Here is a 13,582-nt window from a genome sequence, read left to right as displayed (position 1 = left end):
CAGCCTGTCCGACACAGCACAAACCAGTGAACAATACTTCCAGATATAGATATACATCTATATTACCTCGGCATCTCTCCCACAAGTGAATTTTCCAGCAAAGTGTTTCGTTTATAGTGTTTCAAAAGATTAACAAAACACTTCTGGCTAATCGATCAGAAGGTTTATTTCCTGGTTAGTCGAGACCCGAGAGGCCACTCCTCCGACACAACTGCCTCGCGCGCTAGGATATCACCAGTTAATAATAACAAAAACAGCAAACTCGCACACCGGCTGCACAGACCATGTTATTCATCCAGCTCGCAGGACGGCCCGTTGGGATTAAGCACAGGGGAGAGATGAACTACCTGGTCAGCTGTGGACCAGCTGATGAAGTTTTCATACTCTTTTATACTATGACTTTTGACATTTTCCCATACTATGCATTTTATTTTCCCCCACAGACTTTACTGTGTTTTTTTAACTGACTATTTCTACAACATGGCATACTTGCACTTTAAAATGTAACTTTTTGGGCATACTATATTTCGACATACTAAACTATGCCATTTTCATGACTGAATGTTTTTTTTAAACACACAACTATGCGTTTTCTGAGAGAATTCAATATAAATTATTTTTAATTTAATTACTTTCACCCCCAGATATTTCTTTGGCTTTTTGCCTTCAGATAGATAGAGAGAGAGATAGAGATATATATATATATATATATATATATATATATATATATATATATATATATATATATATATATATATATATATATATATATATATATATATATATATATATATATATATATATATATATATAAAAAAAAATCACATTTTAATGTTTCTTTTGTAAATGACTTAGTAATCAAAAGATTATGTTATTCCATCCTCTGATAGTTGTCCTTGATTTCAAGTGTACAAAAAGCAGTAACACTGATGGAGTTTCCTTTATTAGTTTTTAAAAGATACATGACCTTGTTAGATACAACTGTCCCAGCACACATGTAATGCTTTTTGACAAGGAGCTTTCAGAATTGGCACAAACAATATACAATGCTGATTTAAAAACAGAGAAAACAACAATAAATTTAAAAAATTGGCATGAACACAAGATTAAAATGCAGGGCTGTATCTTGAAAGAAAATAGATATATTTTCCATTGCATGCTGTTTTTTTTTATTATTATTTGGAGCAGAGATGAACAAAAAAAAAAAAGTGTTTTAAACTTTTGGCCCAAAAAAGACTTGATAGCACATGGCAATATTTGAATATAGAAATGTCAGTTTAGACTCAGTCTAGAGGTTCCTTACTTTGTGATGGAGGCGAGTTAAAATTAATGATAAAAGACGTTTTAAAAAAAAAAAAAAAAAATCACTTTCAGCTTCTTCCAGTTTAAGAACATAAATTGTCAAGTCAAAGTTTTTGTTTTTAAAGCACACAAATGCTTAATAAAGTCAATGGATCAAGCCCAGAGAATGAATAAGGCAAGCTCATACTGTATATACAGTCAAGGTTACTATTTACACTGCGTTTACATTTTGTTTAGTAACTCTGACAAGAGTTGAGGTGAGTCTCCCTCTCCTGGTTCAAACTAGTGTCACACTACAGACAGAAGTAATGAGTGCAAAAGTAGTTTTATCCTTTTAAATTGCTCATTAAAGGACTCAGCAGGAACCATTCCAAAAACAAGCTCAGTGTCTTTAGAGACACCATGAGCCAGGTCTGACTCTGGAACAACAGCACAGGGATGAGAAAATTATTTCTCAGTCCTGATGTTGGTTTTGGTTTAATTAGTTCCATATTGCTTTGCTATATCCTGACTTCTGAGCGTCTCATGACCTTCTAATGTTGAACACAATATACAGACGTCACTAAGCAGATATGTTACCTCAGAAACGGCAAATCTTCTAGGACTACTGCATTTATCGGGAGGCCTGGCTATGCATCATACTTATTACTAAATCACATGACCAAAGGACCGGAATAAAACAAGTGTAATAACTTAGTGACGTCCAGATGGACGATAACTCAGCCAACACTAAACAAACTAACCAGTAAATGATGTGAAAGTCACATTAAAGCAGTCAGGAAGAACATTGCTGTAAATGAGACCTCAATGTAACAGAGCAAGACTCAGAGGAATACAGACTTAATGAGGGAAAGCTAAAATATTCCAAGAGCTATAAGGCTGAAGATGCAGTCAAAGCGTTTAAATTAAAAAAGGTAAAATAAAGAACCAAACAGGTATGATCACAAGTCATCCTGTTAAACTAGACGTGTGCATAAGCTAAGACATGGTGGTGATGTTCTGAGCTGTAGTCAAAAGTGGGAACTATCATGTATGAAAGAGTAATGAAGATGTCTACAAGTATTGGCCAATGCTTGAAACCACCTTCTTACTCCTTTGTAAAAATAAATTAACTTTAGGCACAACAAACTGAAAGCCAACTATTTTGGTGATGTTGTCCGTGATCTGGAGACAACATCTGAGTCTTACTACCATCGGGGTCAGGTCCAGGTGAAAACCCAGACTTGTAGAGGATGACATTTACATGCAGGAGTAGCCCAGGGGACACATAAGGGACTTGAATCTAAAACTAAGAGTGAAGAGTGTAATATTTTACCAGAAGGTACTTCAACCAAAAACAGCCTAAGATGTGAGTCAATGAGACTGGAAAACTGCAACATGGTCAGCTTACGTTCTCACCGCCTAGGGACCTACATGTGTATGTCTATGGGTTAAAGGACAATGGGCATTCATGGATGCATCACTAGCCAGACTCAAAAATATCTAAGAAACATCCCGACTGTTGAATCGAGGATGATGCAAGTAAAGAGGCAAAGTATGCATCAACCCATTAACTGTAAAAGGACCAACACAACATCAGGGTGTCCAAATACTGCTGAAAACCAAAGCCTGCACTTTGCTCTACAAAACAGCAAGAGTGACACAATTTCAGTGCTTAATATATAGATACATATATATACACAGTGTGTCTGTGTGGAACCCGAACAGAGGAGGAAGGACCTGCAGGCTGTGTGGAGAGAGTGGAGGCCGGGGACGTGGAGCGCAGCCCTCAAGGTGGCGTCTCTGCGTTATTAGTCGTGACTTTTTTTTTGGTCGGCTTCTTCACAGTCTTGGTTTGTGTCTTGAAGAGGGAGGAGAGAGAAAGGAAGGAGGAGACATTAAAGACAGGACATTAAAGACACGGTTTATTAAACACCAGTGGTCTGTCTTACTCTTCGTGGAGAGTTGCATCATACAGTTATACCGTCATATAATATCTTCTAAGGCTCGAGAGGAGTTTTGACCGATCTGAAAATAACCCAGATGATATCATAAAAATGTCCCCACACTCTGTCCCCAAAACGGACATGATATCACGTCTCTGATGTGCATAGTCAATAACTATATTGATCAGAATGAACACAAACTATAAACCTTTTAAAGTGTCCTTACAGTTTGTAGTCTGGCAGTGTGATGATGACCTTTTAAAAAAAGGCTGATATATATATAATATATAACTTGAGTTTAATCTGTGACAGTCTTCACTCTGGTATGAAACTCCAGTGATCAGTCCGATCAGCTGCAGCGGCCAATCAAAAATCTGCTAAAACGCTTCCTGGAAGCCTGCTCTCGTGCATCCTCGCTCCTCAGAGCAGAAATAAGAGTGTTGGGACAGCCGTCAATATGGCGCCGCAGAACAACTTCCGGTTCAAGTAAGGAAATGACAAGTAAAAGATATGGGAGGTACCCCATGTCTTCAAAAACAATGCAGGAGTGTTTCTATTGGCCGACCAAACAAATCTATTGTTTGGGCTACAATTGAAGGGAATGGGAAACTGAGCGACTATTTTCTAGGATGCACTGTGTGTGTGTGTGTGTGTGTGTGTGTGTGTGTGTGTGTGTGTGTGTGTGTGTGTGTGTGAGTATTGGCCCTACCTCTGTCTTAGCAGCAGGAGGTTTCTTGGTTGCCTTGACACTGGCCCGTTTGGGGGCTTTTTCTCCTGCATCTTCATCAGAGTGTTCAGTCCTTGTGTCTGATTGGTCAGAGCCGTGTTGGGATGAAGCGTCGTCAACAATGGACGTGGCTGCCGAAGAGCGGGCTGCAGGATTGGACAAAAATGTATGATTCACCTGACAGCTGAGAAAGCAGAGAGATTGAGCCAGTAGCAGTCAAATTTAAGACAGCAGCTATTATTTGCCATAAAGATTTCTAAATGTCCTTTCCTCTGAACCAAAAGGATTTAAATCATATAAACAACATTGAAGGAACTGTGATTCTTAAGTAACTTGTATAATGTATTTGCAGACCAACGTCACTGCAGTCACAGCCTCTCACGCCACCCAGTGGACACATTTCAATTTACAGCTTTTGTTTCCACCCGTTTTTAAAGTAAATTGTTGATAAAAAGGAGTTTCTTCTGCCCAGCCACCATAACAGAATCGGATATGTACCGGGTTTACAAAAGTTCAGATAGGATCCACATAGGCGTTTCCATTTTAGTGCACCGACACCAGAAGCTACAGGAGCAGCAGAGCGCTTCGGTCACTCCACTCCAGACTGCTTAAGCGACAGATAAACAGACTCTGGTGCTGAAGTCCCCAGTATAAACGTTAACTTGTACAGCAGTGGTTTGTGGCCTTGGTTGTGTTGTAAGGGGTCACATGATTAAATTTGAGGAGTCATAGGATGATTAATGGCAGACATTTTTTTATATCTTTTTTTATGTGAAATACTGACAGTTTATCCCTTAAGGCTTCTTAAAAATAATTAAACTAAACAATCTGTCGAGGGAAAGAATTTGTAGGTTAACATATACTGAATTAGAGCTCGATAAATTTAGAGGACACAAATCACCAAGATTAGGAACAACTGGTATACAGTATAACCCGACACGTTTGATTGGTGGATCCAGTTGAAGGTGGGCTTGGGAGTTTTCGCTAGTTTTTTTTTTTACAATATTTCACATTATTCCACTGATCAGGTTGTGGTAATGTGCCAAAAAATGTGACAATTCAAGGAAGAAAAAGACTACATCAATGTATTCTTGCTTACAAAAAAATGCAGGATTTAAATAACTATCCTTTACCTACATGTTTGCTCGACCTCAAGGATACACAACATGCTTTTTGGTTAGTAAGAGAATGTGTGTCACAGGGCACCAATGTATTCATTGGGTTTAGTAAATGTATGTAGACAGGAAACTTCAACATGTAAAAGAGTATTAGCATTAATAGTTTTGCATAGTAACTTTGTGTAACTTTGCGAACTGGAAAATTATTTTAGATTTTAATACTGCGGTGGCTTAGCAGGAAGATTTAAATAGTTATTTGATCAGTCTCCTCCATTCAATGAATGAAGTATGTGAGCTGAAGCTCTGAATCATAGTAAGACCACCTTAGAATTTAGATTCTCTTCACTGTATTGTACACAAAGATTATCAAAAAGATACATCTGTGCACAAAATCCCCCTGAAAACTGGATTTTAACTCTCACGGTTTGAAAAAGAAAGATGGAGCAACACACTGAAATGAATGCATCAGACTGGATTTTGATGTTGCCCAAGGTTTCTTTTGAAGTTTAAATTAAAATGTCCCACTTTGTCCATTGTTTCACTGCCTCTGTGTCTCCCTCTGTATTCAGTTCACAGCTCGTCAGGCCGACACAGCCAGCAAACCGGCAGTTTAGTGAGACACAAAGAGTCTTCCTTCCAAGCTTCTCCTCCCACTGGAGTCACATGCTTCCCCCCTCCCCCTCACTCACTCACTCACTCCACACTTCTTTGCATCTCCTCCTCTTCCCTGCCACCCTACAGTGCTTTAAATCACATGACTCCACTAGCTCCAATTTTGCTCTTATAAAAGTTAAACAAAAGAAATCCTCCGAGTGGCACCCACGGCCAATCAGCAAACTGAACACACCTATGTATTTATTTATGTATTCTGATGCGTACGACTCCATGCCTCTCCGTGTGAAGCTGCTATTAAAGCCGTGTGGGTGGTGCGTGAGGAGAGGCCTTACTCTGCCGTGCAGCGGTGCTCTTGGCGCGGGGCAGCGTGCTAGACCCGGAGCTCAACTCGTCCATGGGGTCCCGTCTCATACGGGCGTCTGAAGTGTGCAGAGCCAGCTCGTCCTCAGCGTTGATAAGTGTCAGGTCCTGCATGCTGAAACTCCGCAGCTTGTCCGAGAGCACGCCCTGCCCCTGGTTTAAAAAAAAACAAGTGTGTATCACCAAACATTAAAATTAGCAAATTAAATTAAGTTGACCTACTTAAGGCTGACAAGATGGTACAGAATTCTTTGACAAATATACTGGGCAAAAAAAGGTTTCTTTTTTATTTCCTGTGCAGTCACAGCATCACCTGTAAATAAGAACACTGACTAATTTGTGTGCATAAACAATAAATGTCTACTTGAATGTCATTCAGCGGAGCGGTTAGTATAAACTGCTTATATAGCAAATAGCTGAACACCGGAATATAAGCAGAAATGGGGAACGCTTGCATACTATACTAACACTTTTGAAAACAATGGCTTTAGTAAAGTGACTTTGGTCTCCCTGCAGTAACTTGCCGTTAGCAGCACCAACAAGTTCCTGTTTGCACAAGCGCATGACAACATCAGTTCAGGCCGCTGCCTTCCTCGTTTGACACACACACACACACACACACACACACACACACACACACACACACACACACACACACACACACACACACACACACACACACACACACACACACACACACACACACACACGACGGAAGATTTAATTAATTCTAGTCATAATGTCATGTTTGAAATTAGCAAGGGACATTAGAAACCAAGCTTAATGTATGTCAAGTAGACATATGTAAATACAGCTGTGCATTCATCCCAAACATATTGAGTATGCATTGGGATGTGATCGCTAGTCTGCACTATAGAAGTGATACAAGGCAGCTTTGAACAAACTGTAGTACTTCCGTAGAAATGTTGGTGAGCGTGCGTGCGGCACAGCAAACCTCCCAGAAGATAGAGGTCATGTTGCTATACCAAACAACTCAGCTTTAACGTTTTATTTTAAACACTTTCCAACAGTAAAAAATTAAAAGAAAAATGCATGATTTTTTTTTTTTTTTCTAAGTTTATAGATCATGAAGCACACAGCTCACCTTGGTGGCTGCGGTGACAGCAGCAGTAGCAGCCAGGTTGAGACCCCTCTTTCCGAACCTCATCATGGTGTCATAACTCCTGTCTTTGGCCTGCGCTATGTACTCATCTATCTCCTATAGCACATGATGACAGTTGAACGGGGAGACAACAATGTAAGATTATACAATTGGTAAAAAGAGGAAAAGGAAAATCTGAATATTTCAATGTGGATGTGCAAACCAGTTTATATTTGTGAGACAGACTTAAGTGCTTTTAAAAGCCATGTTACTACCTTCTCTTTGCTGGACAGTGTGGGGTGGACAAACTTGCGGTAGAGGACACTGGAGCCCTTGGTGTATGGGGACAGGAGCCAGATCACAAAGGCAATCTTTAGCTCAAAGTAAAATGGAAACCTGGGGAATGAAACAGAGGTATACCGTCAGCAGAGAGGAAAAGAAAAAGCTTTGAACATGGGTCAGACACTTGAAATATAAAGAGAAAGACAACGATGAGAAGACCCTGATCTGACGTATAAAAAGGCTGAGTCGCTGTGCGTGCTGCATTTTATTAAGTAAAAAATAAGATACTTCAATAGGGGTCATTGTACTAAAAATATCAAGAGCACTTAGCACGGGATACACACAAGAATGTGTCTATTGATATTACATAAGCTTACTTATTATTACAAGCTAGTTGGGCATGAGGGTCGCTATCATGAGCAGCTCCTGACTCACCATGATAGGAGCAGGTCTGTAGCCGTCTCTGCTGTCGTGAACAACGCAAACACTATCCAGTACATCATCCATTTCACCTGGACACGCAAGTGAAGAGAGACATGACATCACAAAAATAGCACATGAAAACCCCCAGCATTCAGTGCACACGTGCTGAGACAAGTGGAACAAAACAGACATGCCAATGCAACATATGTTTTATGGTAAACGTCCCGCAGACAAAGGAAATGTAGGGCATCGTCGTCCACTCAATGAAACGCTATAAACTAGGCACTTAGGGTCAATCTACCTTAGATAACAATACCAAACGCCTTCAAGTTATTAGAAAAACATTGTCACATTCGATATTCCAATATGTTAGATTATTGATTAAATGAAAGAGACGCCATGCATGGTAACGGTATGTTTTAAGGTATTAACAGGTACGCAGCCATATGAACAGTGATGAATCATTTGACTCACAAGAAACAAGAGAGGAATGAAAACATCACTTCTAAAAATGGCATCCTCCACTCTCTCCCCTCCATCCCTCATTTGCTCCTTCTGTAGCTGTATGCTGAGTAGCAAATGGGGGGTGGGGGGGGTTGCCATGGTAACCTGCTAGGAGGAGAATGTTCTCCAGTGCAAATCTACACGGAGTGCCAGGAGGCCAGGGTGCTGCTGTTTCCTCCTCTGCTTCCTGGACCCTCCCTCTCTCATCCCTTGCAGTGATGAGGTAAGCAGGGAGGACCCCATATGTTTAAAAAAAATAAAAGGAAAAAAAACTGAATGGAATCTAATGCTTTCCATCCTGGTTTCCATTAGTCTGAACATTATTTCTACTTTATTTGTTGTTCTACAAAAAATATTATAAATATGAAAAAATATTAGTTTAAGTGTAGGCCATATTGAGAATATGTTCACAGCTTTACCTTGCCTACAGACAGCCCTCTCTGACAGTTTATCATCAATGCGCTCTTCAAAGCCTGGCAGAACACGGATGTTGTTGTCTACTGCTGCCTCAAATGGTTGGTTAGTTTGAAATATTGTGTGAATTTTGACATTTAAAAAAGTTTGTTTTGATTCATCAAAGTCACATGACACAAACTAACCGACCGAGGCAGCAGTAGACCAGAAACTACCGTGATCCCCAAGGTAAAATTACAGCTTTTGTCAAATGAGTGAAGGGATCGTTGATGGATATTTACGCTTCAGTTCCTGTTCAAATACGGCTGTCTGACGGTGTACATGGCAAGGTAAAGTGTTGAAAATATTCTACATACAGCGCACACTTAAACCAACATTTTGTTCTTTTTAAAAAAAGGCGAGTATTTCTTTTAGGTGGCTAAAACAAGTTTTGCTGCTGACCCCGTAGACAATACATTACTTTGTACCTGTGCTGGTACTCTTTTGTTTCTCCAAACTAGGGGTGTACCAACCGTCACCTAATGTCGGTCATACTCTGACTAAGGATCAGTAACTGATACAACTCCACTTAAAAATCTAAACTACCACTTCAAAATGCAAAATGAGTGAGCATTTGTCGGTTGTGGTTTGCAAATACAAAATGAAAAGTTGGCCCCTCGTCTCGGCACGCATTTTGGCGGGTTTTTTTGCGCAGGTTCTTCTTGGATGCGTGCTCATGATCGCCATACACCTCTACACACTTCTTGTGGGTGATCAGCAGGCAGCAACCTGTTCTAAAAAATGAGGCCAATGCTGCAGTGCCTTAATCTTGATTTCTTTCCAGTGGCCATCAGGGGGCGACTACTCTGGTTGCAAAAAGAGTCTGATTGTATAGAAGTCTATGAGAAAATGACTCCCCTTCTCATGTGATTTCGTAAACATTGTGAACATGAGTTTCAAGTCTTCTTCAATACATCATGACGCTCATTTTGTAAATTATGATGTAGGGCTGACTTGTGATTGACAGGTCGCTACCGCTACCAGAGCCGTATACTGCGTCTCTACGGCACTTTCCAAATATGGTCATTTACGTGCACTGGTTGCAAAAAGCCAAAAATGTAACTGGCGATGGACAAAATGGCGAACTCAAGGCTTCAAAACCACAGCCCATAAACCAATGGGTGACGCCACGACAACTATGTCCACTTCTTATATGCAATATATGGTAAAAAGTTCTGCCTTTAAAGATATTCTTCAGTGTTTTTTTAATAATACCATCAAATCCCAAACTGTTCCAACAGCTCAGTTTTAAAGTTTGAATACTCGATGGACTCTGCTGAGTTTTAAAATAACAGTGAACTGAGAGGAAATTTGCAGACGCTATAGGACGTCATGACAAAATGTGTAAATTTAAACTATGAATCATTTTGGTATCACGGGATTGGGCAGTTTCATGCAGCATGCTATCGTTGTAAAATGTCTACCAGATCAGTTGTTCCTAACCTTATTCACTCGTTTCCTCCTGACTTAGAAAAGTCAGTATTGAAGAATTATGTGTTTCTTTCTTTCTTTCGTATTGCGTAATGTTGCAACCCCTAAATTGGGAACAACTATACTAGATGATGAAGTCAGGTATTCATAATCTGCAGCATGGCAGACTGTTACGTGTAAGCAATGGGAAGTGAGCACACATTCATATATTCTTCGTAGGTGTTGGATAAAAATTATTAGCTCAAACAGATGAAAGATAACCTGCACACAACGGCCTTTATCCCAATTCTTATTTTATTCTAAATGGACATTTGGATGTAAAAGAAGAATTAGCAGAGCGATAGAGGTATTACTTTGTCATTATAGCGCCTCAGTGACCCAGTTTCATGAAGGTCGGCGTGCCCCAGTTAGCTACCATGCCCGTCTGCGATCATTACCAAACATTTTTGATATTTTGGTAATCAGTCTTTGATTACTTTGTCTCTCTGAGGACGATCACTCAGTGTGTCCAACATCAAAACAAAAATGGCTTCAGGGGATTAATACAAGTCAATAACCAAGCGTGTGCCAGGCCTAAATTATATCTGTGGGCTTTGTAATATACTCCTTATCATCTTCTGTGCATTTAACACATTAGCAAGGGGTGATACTCACGTATTCCTTCACGTTCTTCGTTTTGACAGCCTTGTATGAGGCGTATGCTGGGTAGAGCGTCCCAAAGGCGAGGCTGCAGAAAGCAAAGGAGCAGAGAAGCGCGGGTCAGAGGGGGATTCAGCTTGAGAACATGGCCTCTGGGTGTTAACTCTGACACCTAACGAATGCATCTTTGCTTAAAAAGCAGGTTAGCCATGTTGGCTCTGCGCTTGTGTAAACACGAGTAGCTTTGTGTGTTATTGGGCTACTTCAGCAAAGTCAGTCTTTTGGTGGTTTTAACCCAATTGGGGTTGCCACAGTAAGTAGAGTTAGTTGATGGGCAGTGGCTTGTTAAACAGACTGGTCTAACTATGGGTTAAAGTCAGAAAAACTGCAGCTGGACAAAACAGGAAAAACAATACAAAAGTGTGCCAGGGGTGGGTCACTGTGTGTTAGTTCATGTGCAGACTGGGACACTACACACACATAGAAACACACACACCCACCCACCCACACACAAAGCGGCGTTCTTGATGTGCATTTGGTCGCTGTGGTGATTTGTGCTGATGTGACAGGATGAAAAATGCTGAGTGAGGGGATAAGAGGCTGAATAGAGTTCAGAAAGTCACTAGTTCGTCTGTGGGCTGCTTTCAGTGTGAACTGCTAATTGTGACATATAATGTTTTATCTAGACTAAGGATTAAATGGTTTTCACACAGACTCCCTCAATGAGACCTGTGCACCCGGCTGCATATATACTGTTTCTCTCAGCATTCAAGTAGCTCCTCTGTCCCAGTTGGTGTCTGAGCTGCTCGGTCATGCGTGTAGCGCCTCTCAGCTTTGTACAGTAAGCTGAGGCGACTCGTAGCAGGCATCTAGGCCAGTCGTCTCCCTCAGCAGACGCCCTGTGCCTCTTTGTGTCCCCATCTCAGGTTCAATTCACAGAGTTTGTGGGCATCCCATCGTCTCGCTGAGACACAAAGACCAGAGATATTCAGCACACAGTAATTTACCCTGCTTATTCACCCCCAAAAGACTAAGAGGCAGCTGCATGTGTAATGCACAGAAAAGAGATTACAAGCGATTGATCTTGTGTTAGATATGCCGCAGCCATTATGATGCATATCCAGTCGCATCGTTTGTCTCCAATCAATGCATGACTAGCGAAAAGAGCTCAGAAGCGGAACCAGCTAGAAGCAACTAAAAAGGTAATCCTTTGCGAATGTTATCCTCTACTTATTTAATCCAGCAAAATATTTATAAGAGATGAAACATCATATCTACGCCTGGGCCTTTAAAAGCCACTATCATAGTTAGATTCAGGGACCAGTCTTAAGTATAGCCTGGTTAAATCCACAAGAAATTGACCGACATACAGTGGTCAGACAAGACAATATCCTGATTAAAACTCAGTCACCTGATGATATAAGACAACATTAATGCAGCATTGTAAAAAAAAAAAAAAGTCTGCAAATGGGATGAGATGATGATGATGGTAGCTGCTGGCTTTAGTTGAGTCATCCAGACTGTCGGGATGTGATGTGGAAGTCCAGACATTAACTGCTCTACTGATCACAGAAAGATTTGTGAAGTCATGTTGTATTATTGAAAATATACACATTTATCTGGCCAGTCCCTGAATCTAAATCTGGGCTTCACCTCGTCATCACATTTTACTAACCCATGTTGCCTTATGGGCGCTGTGATGCTCAGTCATATTCAGTCTGTGGTGTTTTTAAAACGCCATGGCAGGCAGTCGCTGTCCTTTTCTGCAGCGAGGCCGGCATATTAAGCAGGTTTCACTTGAACAACGTGGGCCGCTAGCAGCTCCTTCCCCTGCCAACACGTCTTCTGTCAGGTGGTGACTAGCCAGCGCACGTTAGCGGGTCGTATCCAAGGAACCGAGAGCAACGGCCGAGAGCAACGGCCGAGAGCAACGGCTCTCACGGCTCGTGGGGGACCTTTGCTTCGCTTGGTAGCTTATCAACAGCTTCACCCACGTAATTTGGTTTTTACATTTATGAAACGTCACTATACACTGACAGAAAATGGATGCTAGCTCGTTGGCGCGGCGTTGAGCATCAGACAGCTGATGAATGGGGCCGTGGAAACACACAACAACAGATGCAGCCCCCGGCCCAGTGTACTCACACGACTATCCTCGAGATCATCCAGGACACCATGGTTCTGGACCGCCGGCCGGGAGCTTTCGCCGCTTCCAGATAAATCTAGGTGGTCAGCTTGCGGGCTAGGTGCCCCCCATTCCCCCTCCAGGACGCGGTGTGTTGCGGTGTGACCCGGTGCTGCCTGTCCGCTCCGCGGTGCTGTCAGGTGGGCGAGCAGCAGCCGAGGATGTGCTGCAGTCTCTCTGGCTGCAAGCGGGAGAGAGACGGGCTCTCTTAAAGAGCCAGTGCCGCGCTGGAGGAAAACGTGTCCTTTCAAAGTTAAGAAAATGGTGCACATCAAGTGCACTAAGAGTGACACGCACGATCCAATTAGCTCAATTCATACGTGGTAATAATAATAGAAGACGCCAGGTGGTGAATAACAGAGCAGATTATTATACAGTGACTGTTATTAACAGGAAACATGCTTTTATTGTCCGTATTGGTTATGTGCAGTGCACTTAAGTCTCCCTGCCACATTTATTGTGATCTAATTACTAATTCATGCATGAACAGCGAAAGCTAGGCCACACAGGACAAAT

At 41.4% G+C, this 13,582-nt stretch overlaps 1 protein-coding gene across 1 annotated transcript; it reads right to left on the bottom strand.

Annotated features, from left to right (window-relative positions):
* Window positions 1-924: 924 nt before the first annotated feature.
* Window positions 925-13,058, bottom strand: reep2 (receptor accessory protein 2; the record flags this gene model as incomplete). The annotated part of the gene is made up of 8 exons (XM_079229206.1): window positions 925-3,142; window positions 3,937-4,100; window positions 6,020-6,200; window positions 7,153-7,266; window positions 7,425-7,545; window positions 7,867-7,943; window positions 10,897-10,969; window positions 13,027-13,058. The coding sequence occupies 8 exons, from the start codon at window positions 13,056-13,058 to the stop codon at window positions 3,071-3,073; spliced, it is 834 nt and encodes a 277-aa protein (XP_079085332.1). The 3' UTR covers window positions 925-3,070.
* Between the last annotated feature and the right edge of the window lie 524 nt (window positions 13,059-13,582).

The sequence above is a fragment of the Taurulus bubalis genome (assembly GCF_910589615.1).
Source record: "Taurulus bubalis genome assembly, chromosome: 13".
NCBI classification, from domain to species: domain Eukaryota; kingdom Metazoa; phylum Chordata; class Actinopteri; order Perciformes; family Cottidae; genus Taurulus; species Taurulus bubalis.
The sequence above is the reverse complement of the archived record's forward strand: the minus strand, read 5'-3'. Positions and strand labels throughout refer to the sequence as shown.